This window comes from Dermacentor albipictus, chromosome 6, assembly GCF_038994185.2.
Source record: "Dermacentor albipictus isolate Rhodes 1998 colony chromosome 6, USDA_Dalb.pri_finalv2, whole genome shotgun sequence".
NCBI lineage: Eukaryota > Metazoa > Arthropoda > Arachnida > Ixodida > Ixodidae > Dermacentor > Dermacentor albipictus.
The window spans coordinates 82,123,393-82,140,034 of NC_091826.1; the positions used below are offsets into that span (position 1 = coordinate 82,123,393).

Genomic DNA, 16,642 nt, shown 5'->3' on the forward strand with positions numbered 1-16,642 from the left:
GACATAGACCCGCATTTACTTCATCTTTGGAACGCCCGCAGAGGGTTGACACGACGATGGAAACGGCAACGCCTCAACCGCATTTAGGAAACGTATAGATCAAATTACACGGGAATCCCAGGAGTATGCAGAGATCCTTACGAGGAATAACTGGCGAGGATTTTGCGATCGCCTCTCAGGCACATTGAGCACAGCAAAAACGTGGTCGATTCTTCGTTCACTCACAGATCCCACCACAACAAAAAGAAAAACATTTCAACAGCTGCACATCCTAATGCACGAGTACAGGAACGATGTCTCGACACTCCTCAGAGAGCTAGAGAAGCATTTCACATCCACAGGCCCGCCGCCGCAGTACCCTGACTATCCTTATGTAGGCGAGGCGAACAAATTGCTCAATGCAGACATCACATCTGACGAGGTGCGGGTGGTCCTACAAGACCTACGCCGCAACACTGCACCGGGAGCCGACCACATCCGATTCGCCACCCTTCGTAACCTCAGTGACGCGGATATTAACCATCTCACCCATATCTTCAATGATTGCTGGCGCAAGGATTGCTTCCCCAAGCATGGCGACACACCAACATCACACTGATCCCCAAGCCGGGCAAGCCTGTTAAGGTTGAAAACATAGGACCCATCTCCCTAACATCATGCATAGGTAAGCTCATGGAGCATGTACTCTTGCGGCGTCTGCAGCCCTTCCTCGAAGAAAAATCATTCTTTTCTAAGTCTCAATTCGGATATCGGGCTCATCTGTCTGCCAAAGATGTGCTTTTACAATTGCAGGAGGAGGTCATAGGACATCCATCGTCCGCCGAAACGAGAGCACTCATCGCCTTAGACCTAAAAGGGGCATTCGATAATGTTGAACATGACCTCATCCTTGGCAATGTTGCACATTCACACTGTGGAATTCGTATGTACAACTATATCCGCGCATTTCTTCGAGATCGCACAGCCACCGTAGGAATGGGACCGCATCGATCCGGTACGATTCGCCTTGTAGGACGTGGGACACCCCAGGGCTCAGTTCTTTCCCCAATTATATTCAATATCGCGCTCCCAGGACTCCCCCGGCTACTCGACTACCCCTGATATCGCCCACGCTATTTATGCGCACGACATTACTATCTGGTCGACACGGGGTTCCGACGGAGCCATTCAGGACCGACTGCAGCAAGCAGTCGATACAGTTTCCGAGTACGCGTGAAAATGCGGCTTAAGATTTGCTTCGAAAAAGTCGGAGCTCATAATCATTCGCCCCCGGAGCCGTTCCTCTACTCCCCCTATCACTGTGCACGCGGAAGGCACACCGATACCACAGGTTAATCGTGCTCGTATGCTCGGCCTACACGTCCAAGCGGATGGCAGGTCAAACTACACTGTTTCCCTTCTATCCAGACAGATTGAGCAAATTCTAGCCATGATCCGGAGGGTCTCCAGCAGGCGCTCGGGCCTTCGAGAAGGGGACCTGCTGCGCTTGGTGGAGGCATGCGTGATCAGCCGCCTTACATACCATCTTCCATTTCAGCGGTTGACCCAAGCGCAACAACTTCGCATAGACGCAACGATTCGCAACGCGACGAAGCTGGCCCACGGCATCCCGAATTATACTTCCACACGCCGTCTCCTTAACTTAGGGACACATAACACACTGGGCGAGCTGCTAGAGGCACATTGGGTAAGCAATCGCCAGCACTTCCTACTCACTCCTACTGGCCACCATCTTCTCACACGGCCAGGATACTCTGTCCCACCCTTTGAGTCTGAAACACGTCCAACGATCCTGTCATCAGCGATACGCCAAGCACTAAGTATTCATCCATTGCCACGTAATATTTACCCCGAGCATGACAAAGGGCGGTGCAAAGCACGTGTACGATACATTGGCGGCATGCCTGCAAACATCCCGGAAACACACACTTTATACACGGACACATCACGCACTCTAGAGGGCTATACCTCGGTAGTTTTGGATGACACCGAATCCCTGAGAGACTCTGCTGCAATGCGCGGAACAAATGGCGCTTACGGAGATACGCCATCCGTGTTCCTGAGGAAGTGTATATATTGACGGACTCGCAACAGGCATGCCGGACGTTCCTACGGGACATGGCATCCCGAGAGCGGCGCACCAATTTCTCAAACAGATCCCGCGAAATACGCCAACCGCACCTCCCCGCATCCACTTAATCTGGACCCCTGGTCATACCTCGCTGCCGGGTAACGAACGCGCACATGCGGTTGCGCGAGAAATTTCCCTCTGGGCACTCGGCGTGGTGAGGCGACTAGTTCAGAGTGGGGGGATCCCTTGCTCCGTTACAAAGACATACACCGTCATTATACACGCATTCGTCGCACGTACGTCGCACCAACGCCGTCCTTCTCGCGGGAGGAAGCAGTGGCATTACGCCAGTTACAAACCGCAACTTTTCCAAATCTTGTCTCTCTCAATAAATTCTACCCACACTGTTAAGCAGATCGTTGCCCTGGCTGTGGCAGCTCGCCACAATCTTCCACGTCACGATTGAGTGCCTGCAAACCTATTTCCTCCCTTGCCAACTCTCCTTTACCCCCTACGCAACAAAGAGCTGTGGGACGGTGCCCTCCGCGACGGACCTCCCGAGGTCCTCCGAGCTGTGATACAACTGGGCTCGAAACATCGCCGGAATCGTCTTAGGGACCCTGGACTGAGTGTTTCTCCCACAATGCTCTCGCCATTCAAATAATAATAATAATAAAGATGTTTTACTCTCTCGTGTAGTTAGATCTAGGTGCACGTTAAAGAAGCCTAGACGGTCAATCCGAAGTCACCCACTGCGGTGTGCAAGATAGTGGTTCCGGCTCGAAAAGCCGCAGAAATAAATTGTTCTTCTCTGTACAGCGTGCACCAGTAGTCGAGCTAGAGATGAATGAATGAATGTCTGTTATCTAGTGGCGCAAGGGCAGGTTGTGGCCAAATTTAGCGCGCCATGGTAGTGTCAGTGACTTCGCAGTGTAGTGATGAGTTCTATGAAGTTGATGTGACGTGGCTGTAAACAGGCCCTAAAAATAATCGCTGTAAGGTGCGTAAAATCTACGTGTAGCTACATTGTGGCGATTCGCACTTATCCGAATATTAATGACGTAAATCGCCGTCAGAAGTGCATGGTGATTGGTGTGTGCGCCAAACCACCGCTTTCCGTTGAAGTGAATAGACCTATCATCGGTTGACATGTTAATGACAATAGGTGTATCTTTTCTTTGTAAAATCCAATCTGCACATATCCGTTTATTCATCTCGTCAATCGGCGTCAGCACGTGCATTATAATAGATAATAGTGTAGGCACGAAACCTGAACTTTCCGTTGAAGTGAATGGGCCTACATGTGCCAATTGTTATTGAGCTATAGGCTTACTTATTTTTTTCTTCGGTCACTAAGTTCGTGCTCGTGGTTGTCATCATCATCATAAAAACTTTATTGTAAGACTTAGGAGTTTGGAGCACGCAGGCTCCTAGGCCCCCGCACGACCTGCGCCACTTCAATAAACGTCTGTTATGCCAATTTTGGTAACTACATATGTATCACAGAGAAAATGACTTTAAAATGGCAAAAAATAGGATCGCTTAACTTTTTCCGATGCATGCTGAGCGGAATTGATCGCTCGTCACAAGGGCACCTCAAAACATGACAACCCGCCGCTTTTGCAGCCTGTGCGACAAATGCACTGCCATGTGCCGCTCTTCTATGAAAGTCTTTCACGCCAGTAGCTTAGCGAGCTGCGCCATGAATGCATAAGGTTTTGTTCCGCTCTTCAGTTATTCTCTCGCCAGCTAGTAGTCGCTGAATATGGGCCCCTTGGTGTGCGAAAAGGGAGGGAACAATTTTCCCCCTTCGCACCCAACGGCGCGGAACGCACATCGTCTCGGAGGCCACGCATGAGCTTTTCGGCGGCGCCACTGGATGGCGCAACGCGTTCAGAAGGAAGCGCCAGGGTGGAGCCCAGTAGAAATCGAGGCTACGTACGCCGAACGAATACTCTCGACAGAAGTGAGTGGACTTGGTTGGGCCGACATTGTAGTGGGTTATCTATTCTCGCCGGAAATCGCGTCACCACATATCCTTTCATTTATCGCGTAAGTCAGCGTCAGCCCGAAGATTACCGAGAGGAGTGATGTGTGCGCCGAACCAGCGCTTTCCGAGTTGGATCTGGCTGCACCGACCTTCTAATGGGCTATAAGCGCACTATATAGTGAATGTGATAAAATGGGTCTCAGTAAATAAGTTCATAGCTGAAGGAGCTCGCCAAAGTATGATGTATTTTTCTCCTATTTAGTACGCACACACCGTTACTATGACAACCCCGGTGAGAGTCATGATACTAACACACATATTGCGCAACATCACCAAGATTGTCTCTAAAAAGTATGCATCACTCAGATGCTGGAGCCTACGTGTCAGTAGCGCCACAAGAAAGTGGCCAAGCGTCCTCTACAAAAGATCCCGATTCCGCACGGTTGCTGGACTTGGGAACGTCACGGAAATAGATCCATGCCGGCAAACCTGTGGGTTCCTGTGTTCGAGGTGGCCTTGCAGCTGGCCTGCCAAGGCAACTTGCTGCCTCTGGCCCGCCTCCTGGTCCTCGAATACTGGCCGTCGGCGTTTGTCCTGGTCCTGTTGGGGGAAAGGGTCGGTCTGGGAGGCCAGGTCTGCATCCCGGCGCTGTCGGTGACGCGTCACTTCCCGGTGAACATCGAGGTAACGGTGAGCAATGACGTGAACCACGGCAATTCGCATGCGCTGACTGTACTGGATTCGGTGGCATCTCTGGAGGCTGCGTTGGTGCCTGGGGATGCTGTGTTGTTGCTCCGTTATGCTCACCTGTGCACATTGAGAAGTCAAGATTTAAACGTTATCGATAACAACATCGCAAGGACACACTGGGAAGGGTACCGAAACGGAGTTAGAAAAGGTGCGGAATTTGATTGGCGATGGAGATCAAGGAAATTATATGGTAATAGTCAGAACCGCGATATTCGGTGGATAGTTCTTGGGAACCAGCTTTTTGATTTTGACTCTTTCTTTCTGCGACGATTGCGTCCAACTGCCGCGGGGGAGTGTTTCCAGGCAACGTGAAAACTTTCGGACGCTCTTTCGAAACTTTCTTTCGGATATTCATACGAGTGGTTGACATAAAGAACTCGATTATCGCGAGGTAACCAAACACCTCTATAGCGGTCTAACAATGCCAACACTACAGAAGGTTCTCTAGTAGCGAAATTGAAGCTGGGATGTTTTGAATGTATGTGCATCGTATAGTGAAATTTTAAACTTTACAATCTCGGCGGCATATCTTGACTTCGGACAGTAATCGCCACCTGTTTTGTGCGCGCTTGCTTTCCGCGTTTTGCACTCAGAACTGAGCTGTGAAGAACGTTATGCGACGCCACAATAAAAGTGCCATTAAATTATGTTTTCTGGCGTATTGCTTAAAACGTAGAAATTCCGGGAAATTGGAGAAAGGAACACTCACGCACTTCGCGTGAGTACTTCCGCATATTTGGCACCCAACTGTAGCCACGGAACGATTTTCGTGTTGTCCAGTCACTTGGAGGTGCCGAATTTTGACTTGGGCCACCTTTTAGCAGCCGAGAAGGTGAGTTTTGCAACAGCGCAAGGTGACCAGCTGTCTTTAGAACAAAACACGTGGTACGAAATAGCATTAGGCTACAGAACCAAATTTTCTGACGCCCTACGTGCGTTGGCCATCTGGTAAGCACGCTGGACCATGAGATCAGCGTGGATAGAGGTTTTATCATTATGGAAAGAAGGTCGAAAGGCGCAAGATGTACGCAACCTTGCTTTCGTGCTTTTTGTGTATCGCGATGTATGTAGTGGGATCGCGTCATGGTTCCGTGGCGCATGGCTATGGCGTTACGCTGCCAACCACGTGGTCACCGGATCAAATCCCGGAAACGCCGGTCGTATTTCGGCGAGAGTGAAATGCTAAAATGGCTCGTGTAGTTAGATTTAGGCGCACGTTAAAGAACCCAAGATGGTCAATCCGAAGTCCCCCACTGCGGCGTGCCAGATAGTGGTTTTGGCACGTAAAGCCGCAGAAATAAATTGTTCTTGTCTGTACAGTGTGCATCAGTAGTCGAGCTAGAAATGAATGACTGAATGTGTAAGTTAGTTAATTTGGGTTTAATGGCGCAAAAGCTACTAAGGCCATGCTGCGCCAGCCACAATATACTAAGAAATCAAAGTTACAGCCTCGAAAGCTGCATTATTTATAGTCTGTGCAAGAAACTGGTCTCATCTAAAAAGCTCAACAAGTCAGTGAAGGGCACTAGCAGTTCATCCCCGAGTATTAAGGCGGGGTGTAAAGGTATGTGTAAATTGTAGAGATTGTGTAAAAGCTTCCGTCTCTGTGTTTCAGTGTTTGGACATGTCATAATGTGCATAAGTGGCTTATGGCACTTTTCGCAAGTTGGCGGGTTTTCGTTTTGAAGTAGAAAATTGTGTGTCAGGTGCGTATGCCCTATTCGAAATCGACATAGGATCACCTCATACAAGCGTTGCTGGTGACTGCACGACTTCCACTCAGAAAGCAGGGGTTTTATTGTGGGTAACTTGTTATTTATGCAAGAGTCCCATTCTAGTTGCCGCTTTGATGTCAGGGCCTTATGAAACGCTCGGATACTGTCTTTGTATAGAAGTGTTGTTATGCGCTGCCATGAACGCGCATGTATCTGCTGCTTCGTTCCCTGGTATCCCAACATGACTTGGGACCCAGCAGAATCGTAAGGTTCGGCAATAAACACCGAAGAAAAATTATTTATCCGAATGCTATTTTGCCTGTTTTCCTTATTCTGACACCTACGTATTCTTGTGTTTTGGAGCCGTCATTGTAAATTTTTTATATTTTGTTTGAATAGCTCGGAACTCTTGTATTATGCGTTCTTGTGGAATGTCTTTTTCTTTAGATGTGTTAGTGTCCAGTCACATAGCTGGGAAAAGCTGTACCATGAGGGCAATCTTGGTGGCCTTTCAGCAACCTGCAGGAGCTCATGGGCACTTCATAAGTCTTGCAGTATTCTTCGTGTCCTAAGATCAGTGGCCGAATCATGTTCGGTTTGTTTGTATAGTGTATCCGTGATTTGCACTGTGTTAAGAAAGTGCGAAATGTAGGAAAGTGTGAGTGGTGCTCTGCGGTGCTGTAAGGACGGCTCATTGCAGTCAACGTATAAACTTTGGACAGGTGATGTTCTGTAGGCACCGCTCGCCAGTCGTAGGCCAAGATTGTGAACTGGATCAAGTCGTTTAATGTAGGACTGCCTCGCTGCGCCATAAGCTACACTACCGTAGTCGAGGATGCTACGCACAAGAGACTGGCATATACGTAATAGACATGTTCGGTCAGATCCCCGGTGCTTGTGCTGGGGATCTGCTGGAAGATCTTGAGGATATTTAGTGCTTTATTTGCTTTTATTTTAGTTGCGTTAATGTGGGCAAGGAAATTCAGTTTTCTGTCAGAAGTTACGCCTAAACATTTGCAGACTTCTTTGACCGGCAGCGTTCTACCATGCGATGTGAGAACTGGAGTGCAGTGTAACCCACGCTTCTGGGAAAAGAGAACTGTAACAGTTTTGTGTATTGAAAAACGGAAACCATTTTTCCCAGTCCATTGTGTCAGATTATTTATAGTTATTTGTAGTTGTCTTTCGCAGGTGAGTAGATTTGAAGCACGACAATCCACTTGCTAATCTTCGACATATAATGAGCGCATAACAGAGGATGGGACGATCTTATTAACAGAATTCATTTTGACTATGAAAAGTGTCGTGCTTAAAATGCAACCTTGTGGGACGCCATTTTCTTGTGTAAATGTGCGTGAAAGTATTGTGCGGAGACGAACTTGAAACGTTCTATTTGACATGAAATCACATAGACAGTTTAGAATTCTGCCACGGATCCCCAGGTCAGCCAGGTCCCTCAAGATTCCATATCGCCACGTCGTATCATACGCCTTTTCTAAATCGAAGAAAACCGTGAGACAGTATTGTTTGTGTAGAAACGCGTCACGTATTTCCTGTTCTAGTCGCACGAGGTGGTCAGTGGTGGAGCAGCCCTTTTTCTATCCGCACTGGTGCATGTCTATTAGGTGTGTTGTTTCAAGGATGAATGCGAGTCTGATGTTTATGATGCTCTCATAGGATTTGGCTAGACAGCTTGTTAATGCAATGGGTCGGTAGCTGCTAGGGGATGTTGCGGGGTTACCAGATTTTAGAAAATGCACTACTATCGCATTTTTCCAATTTGTGGGCATTACCCCAGACTCCCATATCTTATTGAAAAACTTAAGAAGTGCCCCTACCGATGCTTGAGATAGGTGTGCCAGCATTGTGTAGCGGACTCGGTCAAGACCTGTTGCCGTTTTTTTACCGGCAGAGAGAACTCTGTTCAGTTCATGTATTGTGAGGGGATTATTGTACATTTTAGCTAACGCCCCAGTGGTGGGAAGTCTGTTTCTCCGCCGATTATTCACATTTTAAGAACGAATTTGAGTAGTGTGCTGAGCTGGAGATGTAAAAGTGTTCACCCAATGAGTTGGCCTGGTCCTGTAGTGTTTCTGTGCCTGGACATGTTAGTGGTATTGTGTAAGATGAGTACTCTCCTCTAAATTTCCTCACCTGGTCCCACATTCGTTTCGATGTGACCGTACTATTAATTGAAGATATATATTTTTGCCATGATTATTTTTCAGCCTGTCTTCGAATGAATCGTGCTTTGGCTTTGGCTTGTTTGAAGTTTAAGAGGTTGCAATAGGTGGGGTACCTCCTTAGGATTCCCCAGGCCCTATTCTGTTATTTTTTAGCGTTGGTACGCTCCTTCGTCCACCAGGGGCTTAGCTTTTTGCCCACAATACCCGATGACTGGAGTATCGCCTTTTCTGCCACTGAGATTATTACTTCGGTGAATTTTTTGTTAGGTTCATGAACGCTTAGGTCTGGCGAAAAGACATCTTCCAGTTTCTAATTCTCCGTAAAGAACGGCCAGTTAGCGAGCTTTAATTTCCGTCGGCGTGGCCTAGTGGTTAAGGTTGGTTGGTGGTGATGATAAGAGTGTAATGACTGCTGGTAAGTGATCGCTACGATATGACGTGTCGAGGGCCTCCCACTTAATATCATTAAAAAGAGATGGTGAGCAAAAAGCTAAATCTAAACAACTAAAACTGCGGGAAGATGGTGAAAAGTACGTCGAGACACCTGAGTGTTTAAGGCAGATATCATTGGATAAGATAAAATCTTCAACCAGCTGTCCTCTTTGGTCAGTTTTGACGCTGCCCCAAAGAGTACAATGAGAATTAAAATCCGCTACTAAAACAAATGGTTCCGGTAATTGATCTATTAAATTTTCTAATTGTTTATTAGTGAGGTGGGTGTGGGGTGGAATATACAGTGAGCAAATTGTGATGGTTTTGTAAGATAGAATGGTGACAGCTAGGGCTTCTAAAGATGTATTCAATTGGACATTTTGGGTAGGCGTGCCGCCCTGCACGACTATAGCCACTCCACCTTACAAACGGCTGGAAAATTCGCGGTCCCTTCGGACAACGGTGAAACCTTTGAGAACTTCACTATTTTTTGGACCAAGATTTGTTTCCTGAAGACATACTGCAACTGGTGAAAAGCTGTTGATGATACCTTTGATATCATCTAGATTGTGTATGAGACCTCTACAATTCCAATGAATAATAAAAGCCATTTTGAAATCAAAAGGTAAGAAATGGCACTACGGAAAGAATAAGAGGTGAGATGTTAGGTGACGTGGATTTAAAAGACTTGTACAAATGAACGACAACCTTTAGGTTATCGCTTTCTCGTTTTGAGTGGCTATTGGGATTTTGTCCCTCTTACCACGCTCGAGAGAGCGCATGTCTTTCGGTGTCAATGACACCTGGGTTTTTGTGTCGACCTCCATCGATTTCTCTGAGGCGCTGGAGGACCGAGAGTTTGGCGCCGAGACGCGTGTCTCGGGCCTTGGAGTTCGCTTGATCTTAGGGCCCTGCGGGACTGGTGTCTGCAGGGCCTTAGAAGAGGATGGAGCAGCGTCGGCTGCTTCCATCACGGGGGCGGGAGGGGTCACTATGGGACCACTGCGCGTGGGCTCAGAGGACTCCAGAGACCTCTGTGACGCTGCCCCCATCTGCGTCACACCGGCGTAACTTATTCGCGGAAGGTACGATAGCCGCTTTCTGGCTTCATAGAACGAGATTTTTTCTTTGGTAGTTGGAGCAATTACTTCTTTTTTCTTTTTCCAGCAAGGGCAGGACCGCGAATAAGCAGGATGATCTCCCTTGCAGTTAACACAAAGTGGGCAAGAGGTGCACTTGTCAGTTTAGTGATCGTTGAAGCTGCATTTAGCACAATTTGTTCGTCCTCGACATGCATGTGAAGCATGTCCAAACCTTTGGCATTTGAAACATCGTCTGGGCTTCGGGATATATGCTCTAACGTTTACCTTTACATAACCTGCATCCAGCGATGTAGGCATTGCACTTGTTCCGAAGGTGAGTATAACATGTTTTGTGGGCATTTCTCGGTCGTTCCTGCGGATGACAATTCTTTGGACTTTGGTAACATTTTGTTCCTGGAAACCTTCCAGCAGTTCTTGGTCGCTCAAGCCAATAAAGTCTTCCTCTGATATCACACCCCTGCTTGTATTTAGTGTTTTATGTGGTGAAATTGTCACTGTTGCATTACCAATACTGGTAAGTTCTGTGAGTTTTTGCGCTTGATATTTGTCATTTAGTTCTAGGAGGAAGTCCCCGCTAGACATTTTTGAAGTTTGTATGTAGGTCCGAGTTTTTCTTTTAGACACTTCGCCACTAGGAATGGGGAGAGCTTTCTCACTGGCACGTTGTTTTCGCTGTGCAGTACATACAACTTGAAAAATGATGGAGCATTGCTCCGAAAAGAGAACTGGAACGTTGCTTCGGTGCGGCATCTTTTCAGACGCCGATCATAGAGAATAGAGGCTTGCGCTGACATGAGAAAAATGTGTATGTTCGGCAACAGCGCCGACCGCCCACCACGGAGCCCAAAACGTGGACGTGGCAGAGCTTGTGTACAAGTCCGCACGACGCCAGTCGTACGCCGTCACTGCAACCAAATATGGTGTACCCAAGGTAGGATAGCCACACAAGGTTAACCCTTGCCGCCGTGGAGAAAGGAAGTAAACAAAAGGCAGAAGACAGAAATGGTCAAAAAGTGAGAGATAAAGACGAAGATTTGAGTAGAGAGAGCCAAGAAATGGAAAAGGTGACTGCCGATTTCCCCCGTTGGGTCATTCTGGAGGTGCCGTCTATGTGAAGCGGAGGCCGAAGGGGTGTCTTGCCTCCACTGGGGGCCCTTAAAGGTCCAAACACTCAGCATCGGTTGAGTGTTGGACCAACGGCTGACCCGCGCACAGCTACACGCGGGAGGGGCCAACCCTCGTGTGCTCTGGTACGTGGTGTCGCAATACACCAAACGCCTGCTGACACAGGGTAATGAATGTGTGTTATCTAGTGGCGCAAGGGCCAGGTGTGGCCAAAGAGCGCCATGGTTGTGTCAGTGAGTTAGCAGTGGAGTTATGAGTTCTATGAAGCTGATGTGACGTGGCTGCAAATGGGCATTAAGAAATAGTCGCCCAAAGGTGCGTAAAATGTATCTGTAGTAACATTGTGGCAATTCGCACTTATCCGATTATTAATGACGTAAATAGACGTCAGGACGTGCGTGGTGGTTGGTGTGTGCGCCAAACCACCGCTTTCCGTTGACGTGAATAGACCTATCGTGGGTTGAGATGTTAATGGTTTAGGTGTTTCTTTTCTTTGGAAAATCCAATCTGCACATATCCGTTTATTCACCTCGTAAATCGGCGTCAGCACTTGCATTATCATAGAGAATAGTGTAGGCACGAAACCTGCACTTTCCGTTGAAGTGAATGGGCATACATGCGCCAATTTATTAACGAGCTATAGGCGTAGTTCTTTTCTTGGGTCACTAGGTTTGTGCTCGTGGTTGTCTGCGCCACTTCAATAAACGTCTTTTACGCCAGTTTGGGTGACTAAGTATGCACCACAGGGAAAGTGACTTTAAAGGGAAGCTGAAAGGTTTTCCAGAAAAAATGAGTGAACATCTGTACATAATGGTTTTCAACCCTCCGAATTCGAATATCGTATCGAAATTGAGCGAAAGAAAGCGCAAATATATTTTATTTCCACGAAAAGTGCAGAAGCGGACCCGCCCAGCTCGCGCGTCGCGTTTCTGGCTGTGATTGGTCGGTGCGCCTCGTGACGTCAACTCTAGTAACCGACCGCTGCCGCTACACATGAAGCACGGTGCCAGGTAGTTTGGTTCTGTTTTTCTGAGACGGTAATGGAAAATTTAGAGAGGCTGCGTTTTTCTGAGGAGTTCGGCGTTACTCCCTACATGTACGAGCCGATTGCGAAGAGCCGGCCTCTCGAAGAAGCAAACGATGCTGGTGCGAGCAGTGCTTTCGACGCGAACGAAATCAAAGTCTTGGGATCTCCTCGTGTTGGAAATGCTCTTTGGTGAGTATGTTTTTTGCAAAGTGATCTAGTGATCTCGCCGATCTTTCGCCGATCTAGTGAACTCGTTTCCGGTCAAACAACTGTAGTGCTGTGTTCCTGCATGCCTCCTCGTGGAACATAAGCGGGGATGCGATTGTCGGCATTAGTGCGCTGTCCAAAGCTGTCGGCAATCTACAAAGATGGTTTAAACGCGTGAAAAGCTTCCCGGTTCATGCAGTACGTGTAGTGACCTTCATCTGTTGACTACCACTCACGTCGACTGCCGCTCACGTCGACTGCCGCTCACGTCGACTGCCGCTCACGTCGACTGCCACTCACGTCGACTGCCACTCACGTCGACTGCCACTCTACATACACGCAGACGCACCAACAAAGGAATGCAGGGTCGATCGAAGCAGATTACGATGGCACGCGCGCAGAAACAAGCGCGGTCAGGCACGGTCGCGCACGCTGCGAAGGAATGAAACACTAGAGTTGACGTCACAACACCGCGGTTTCCGGTCTCCGCTCTGCCCGTTTACTCGAGGGGGGGGCGGAGCTACAGTGCAATTTCAACCGACGATTACGTAGCTCCTAATGGAAAAAAATCCCCAAAATTTACCTACATGGTTTATAAGGTTCCCGCATCCGTACATGAGCGTCTTATTGAATTCGACAGACTCTTCAGCTTCCCTTTAATATGGCAAAAAAAAGATCGCTTAACTTTTTCCGATGCTGAGCGGAATTGATTGCTCGTTACAAGGGCTCCTCAAACATGACAACCCACCGCTCTTGCAGCCTGCGCGACAAATGCACTGTGCATGTGCCGCTCTCCTATGAATGTCTTTCATGCCAGTAGTTTAGCGAGCTGCGCCATGAATGCATGAGGTTTTGTTCCGCTCTTCAATTAATCTCTCGGCAGCTCGTAGTCACTGAATATGTGCCACTTGGTGTGCGAAAAGGAAGGGAACAATTTGCAGCCTTCGCAGCCAACGGCGCGGAACGCACATCATCTCGGAGGCCACGTATGAGCTTCTCGGGGGCGCCACTGGATGGCGCAACCTGTTCAGAAAGAAGCGCCAGGAGGGACGCCAGTAGGAATCGAGGCTGTGTACGCTGAACGAATACTTTCGACGGAAATGAGTGGACATGGTTGGGCAGACATTGTAGTAGGCTATCTATTATCGCCGGAAATCGCATCACCACATATCCTTTCATTTATCGCTTAAGTCAGCGTCAACCCGAAGATTACCGAGGGGAGTGATGTGTGCGCCGAACCAGCGCTTTCCGAATTGGATCTGTCTGCACCGACTTTCTAATGGGCTATAAGCGTAGTATATTGTGAATGTGATAAAATGTGTCTCAGTAAATACGTTCATAGCTGAAGGACTTCGCCAAAGTCTGATGTATTTTTCTCCTATTGAGTACGCACACACCGTTACTACGACAAGTCCGGTGATAGTCATGATGTTAACACATATTGCGCAACATCAAAATTGTCTCTAAATCACTCAGATGCTGGTGGCTGCGTATCAGTAGCGCCACATTAAAGCGGCCAGATATCCTCCACAAAAGCTTGCGCTTCCGTACGGTTGTCGGACCTGGGAACGTCAGGGAAATAGATCCATGCTGGCAAACCTCTTGGTTCCTGTGTTGGAGGTGGCCTTTCAGCTGGTCTCCCAGGGCTACTTGCTGCCTCTCGCCCGCCTTCTGGTGCTCGAATACTGGCCGTCGGCGTTTCTCCTGGTCCTGTTGGTGGGAAGGGTTGTTCTGGGAGGCCTGGTCTGCATCCCGGCGCTGTCGGTGACGTGTGACATCCCGGTGAACGTCGAGGTAACGGTGAGCAATGATGTGAACAGCGGCAGTTCGCATGCCCTGACTGTACTGGAGTCGGTGGCATCTCTGGAGGCAGCGATGGTGTCTGGGGATGCTGTGCTGTTGCTCCGTTATGCTCACCTGTGCACATTGAGACGTCAACATTTAAATGTTATTGATCACAATATTGCAAGGACACACTGGGAAGGGTACCGAAACGCAGTTAGAAAAGGTAGAGAATTTGATAGGCGATAGAGATCAAAGGAATTATTTGGTAATAGTTAGAACCGCGATAGTCGATGGAGAGTTCTAGAGAACCAGCTCTTTAATTTTGACTCTTTCATTCAGGGACGATTGCGTCTAACTGCCGCAGATGTGTTTGCAGACAACGTGACAACTTTCGCACGCTTGTTTTTTTTTTCGGGACTTTCGTACATTCTTATGAGGGGTTGAGATGAAGAACTCGGTAATCGCGAGGTAACCAAACATGTGAATAGCGTTCTAACAATACCAACACTACAGAAGATTATTTTTTAATAAGGAAACTGAAGCTATGATGTTTTTAATGTATGTGCACTTATGGTGAATTATGAATACCTTACAACCTCTGCGGCATATCTTGGCTTCCGACAGTAATCGCCAGCTGTTTTGTGTGCGCTTACTTTCCACGTTTTGCACTAAGAACGGACCTGTCAAGAACGTTATGCAATGCCACAATATAAGTGCCGTTAAATTATGTTTTCTAGAGCACTGCGTAAAACGAAGACATTCCGGGAAATTGTAGAAAGGAACACTAACGCACTTCACTTGATCACTTCCTCATATTTGGCAGTTGCCACGGAAAGATTTTCGTGTTGCCCAGTCACTTGGAGGTGGCATATTTTGACATGTGCCACTTTTTAGGGGTTCAGAAAGTTTGAGTTTTACGACAGCGCAAGGTGACCAGATGTCTTTAGAAAAAAAGACGTTATACGAAATAGTATTAGGCTACAGAATCAAATTTCCTGACGACCGGCGTGCGTTGACCAACTGGTAAGCACGTAGGACTGTGAGATCAGCGAGGATAGAGGTTTTATTACGATTATGGAAAGAAGGTCAAATCACGCAAGATGTACGCAACCTTGCCTCCGTGTTTTCGTCTATCGCGATATATCTAGTGAGCTCGCGCCATGGTTGCGCAGTGCTTGGCTATGGCGTTACGCTGCTGAGCACGAAGTCGCCGTATCGAAAACCCGCCACGCCGGCCGTATTTCGGCGGGAGTGGTATGCGAGAATGCTCGTGTAGTTAGATTTAGCTGCATGATAAAGAACCCAAGACGGTCAATCCCCCACTGCGGCGTGCCAAATCGTGGTTTGGCACGAGAAGACGCATAAATAAATTGTTCTTGTCTTTACAGTGTGCATCATAGTAATGAATCAATGTGTGTTATTTAGTGGCGCAAGGGCGCCAGTTATGGCCAAAGCGCGCCATGCTAGTGTCAGTGACTTCGCAGTGGAGTAATGAGTTCTGTGAAGTCGATGTGACATGGCTGTAAAGGGGCCTTAAATATAGTAGCTGTAAGGCCCGGAAAATTTATTTGCAATAAGTATATGGCGATGACTGTTGATGTGTATATGAGCATCGAAATACACTGCGAAAATTTTGTTCTTCCGCCCTAAAGGCGAAGCACCGATTGCGATAGCAATTAGTAGATAGCTGTACGAATTAAAGATTGTAGTTTTATCGGCCGTATAAACTTGTAAACATTCGTTTACTAACTAAATTAACAATGATAAAATGCTCAGCGTGACTCAATGAGGACGTAGAAAGAAACACGCAGATACAGTGCTGTTTTTGTGTGTCTGCTTCTTTCTACGTAGTTGTTCAGTCACGCTTACACATTTTATGTAGTATTCAAACCAACTAGCCCGCCAACGTGTTCTAACTAAATTAACAAGCACGATGTCACGTAAGGAGAGGTAACCATAAATACATCTCACTCGATGTGCGCGGGAACTAGCTGTCAAAATCTTGGAGGGAGGAATCGCGGCAATAGCAAGGGAATCGGCCTTCGTGTATCTCTCGTTTCAACGCGAACGAAACATCGAACGCACAGCACATACGTAGCTACCGGCACTACGCGCACTATGCAAAGGTTGCAGATCGCTTTGAAGATTAGGCCTGCGAGGGCGCGCACTTGGGCCACGTCGCCGATCGCTTTCAAGACACACGAACGCCGGCAACGCGTCCCTACGGCGTCCGCCAAAGGCTTCTACTACG

General features: G+C 47.8%; 1 protein-coding gene across 1 annotated transcript in view; it reads right to left on the reverse strand.

Moving 5' to 3' along the window:
- LOC139061246 (putative uncharacterized protein DDB_G0268364) overlaps window positions 1-16,642 on the reverse strand; it is a 36,260-nt gene that overhangs the window by 11,700 nt on the left and 7,918 nt on the right. Inside the window, exons 2-3 of the mRNA XM_070540952.1 lie at window positions 14,206-14,523; window positions 4,551-4,868 (exon numbers count right to left, since the gene is read on the reverse strand). Of these exons, the coding sequence (XP_070397053.1) occupies window positions 4,551-4,868; window positions 14,206-14,439 (552 nt within the window). The 5' untranslated portion in view covers window positions 14,440-14,523. The remainder of the gene's footprint in view (window positions 1-4,550; window positions 4,869-14,205; window positions 14,524-16,642) is intronic.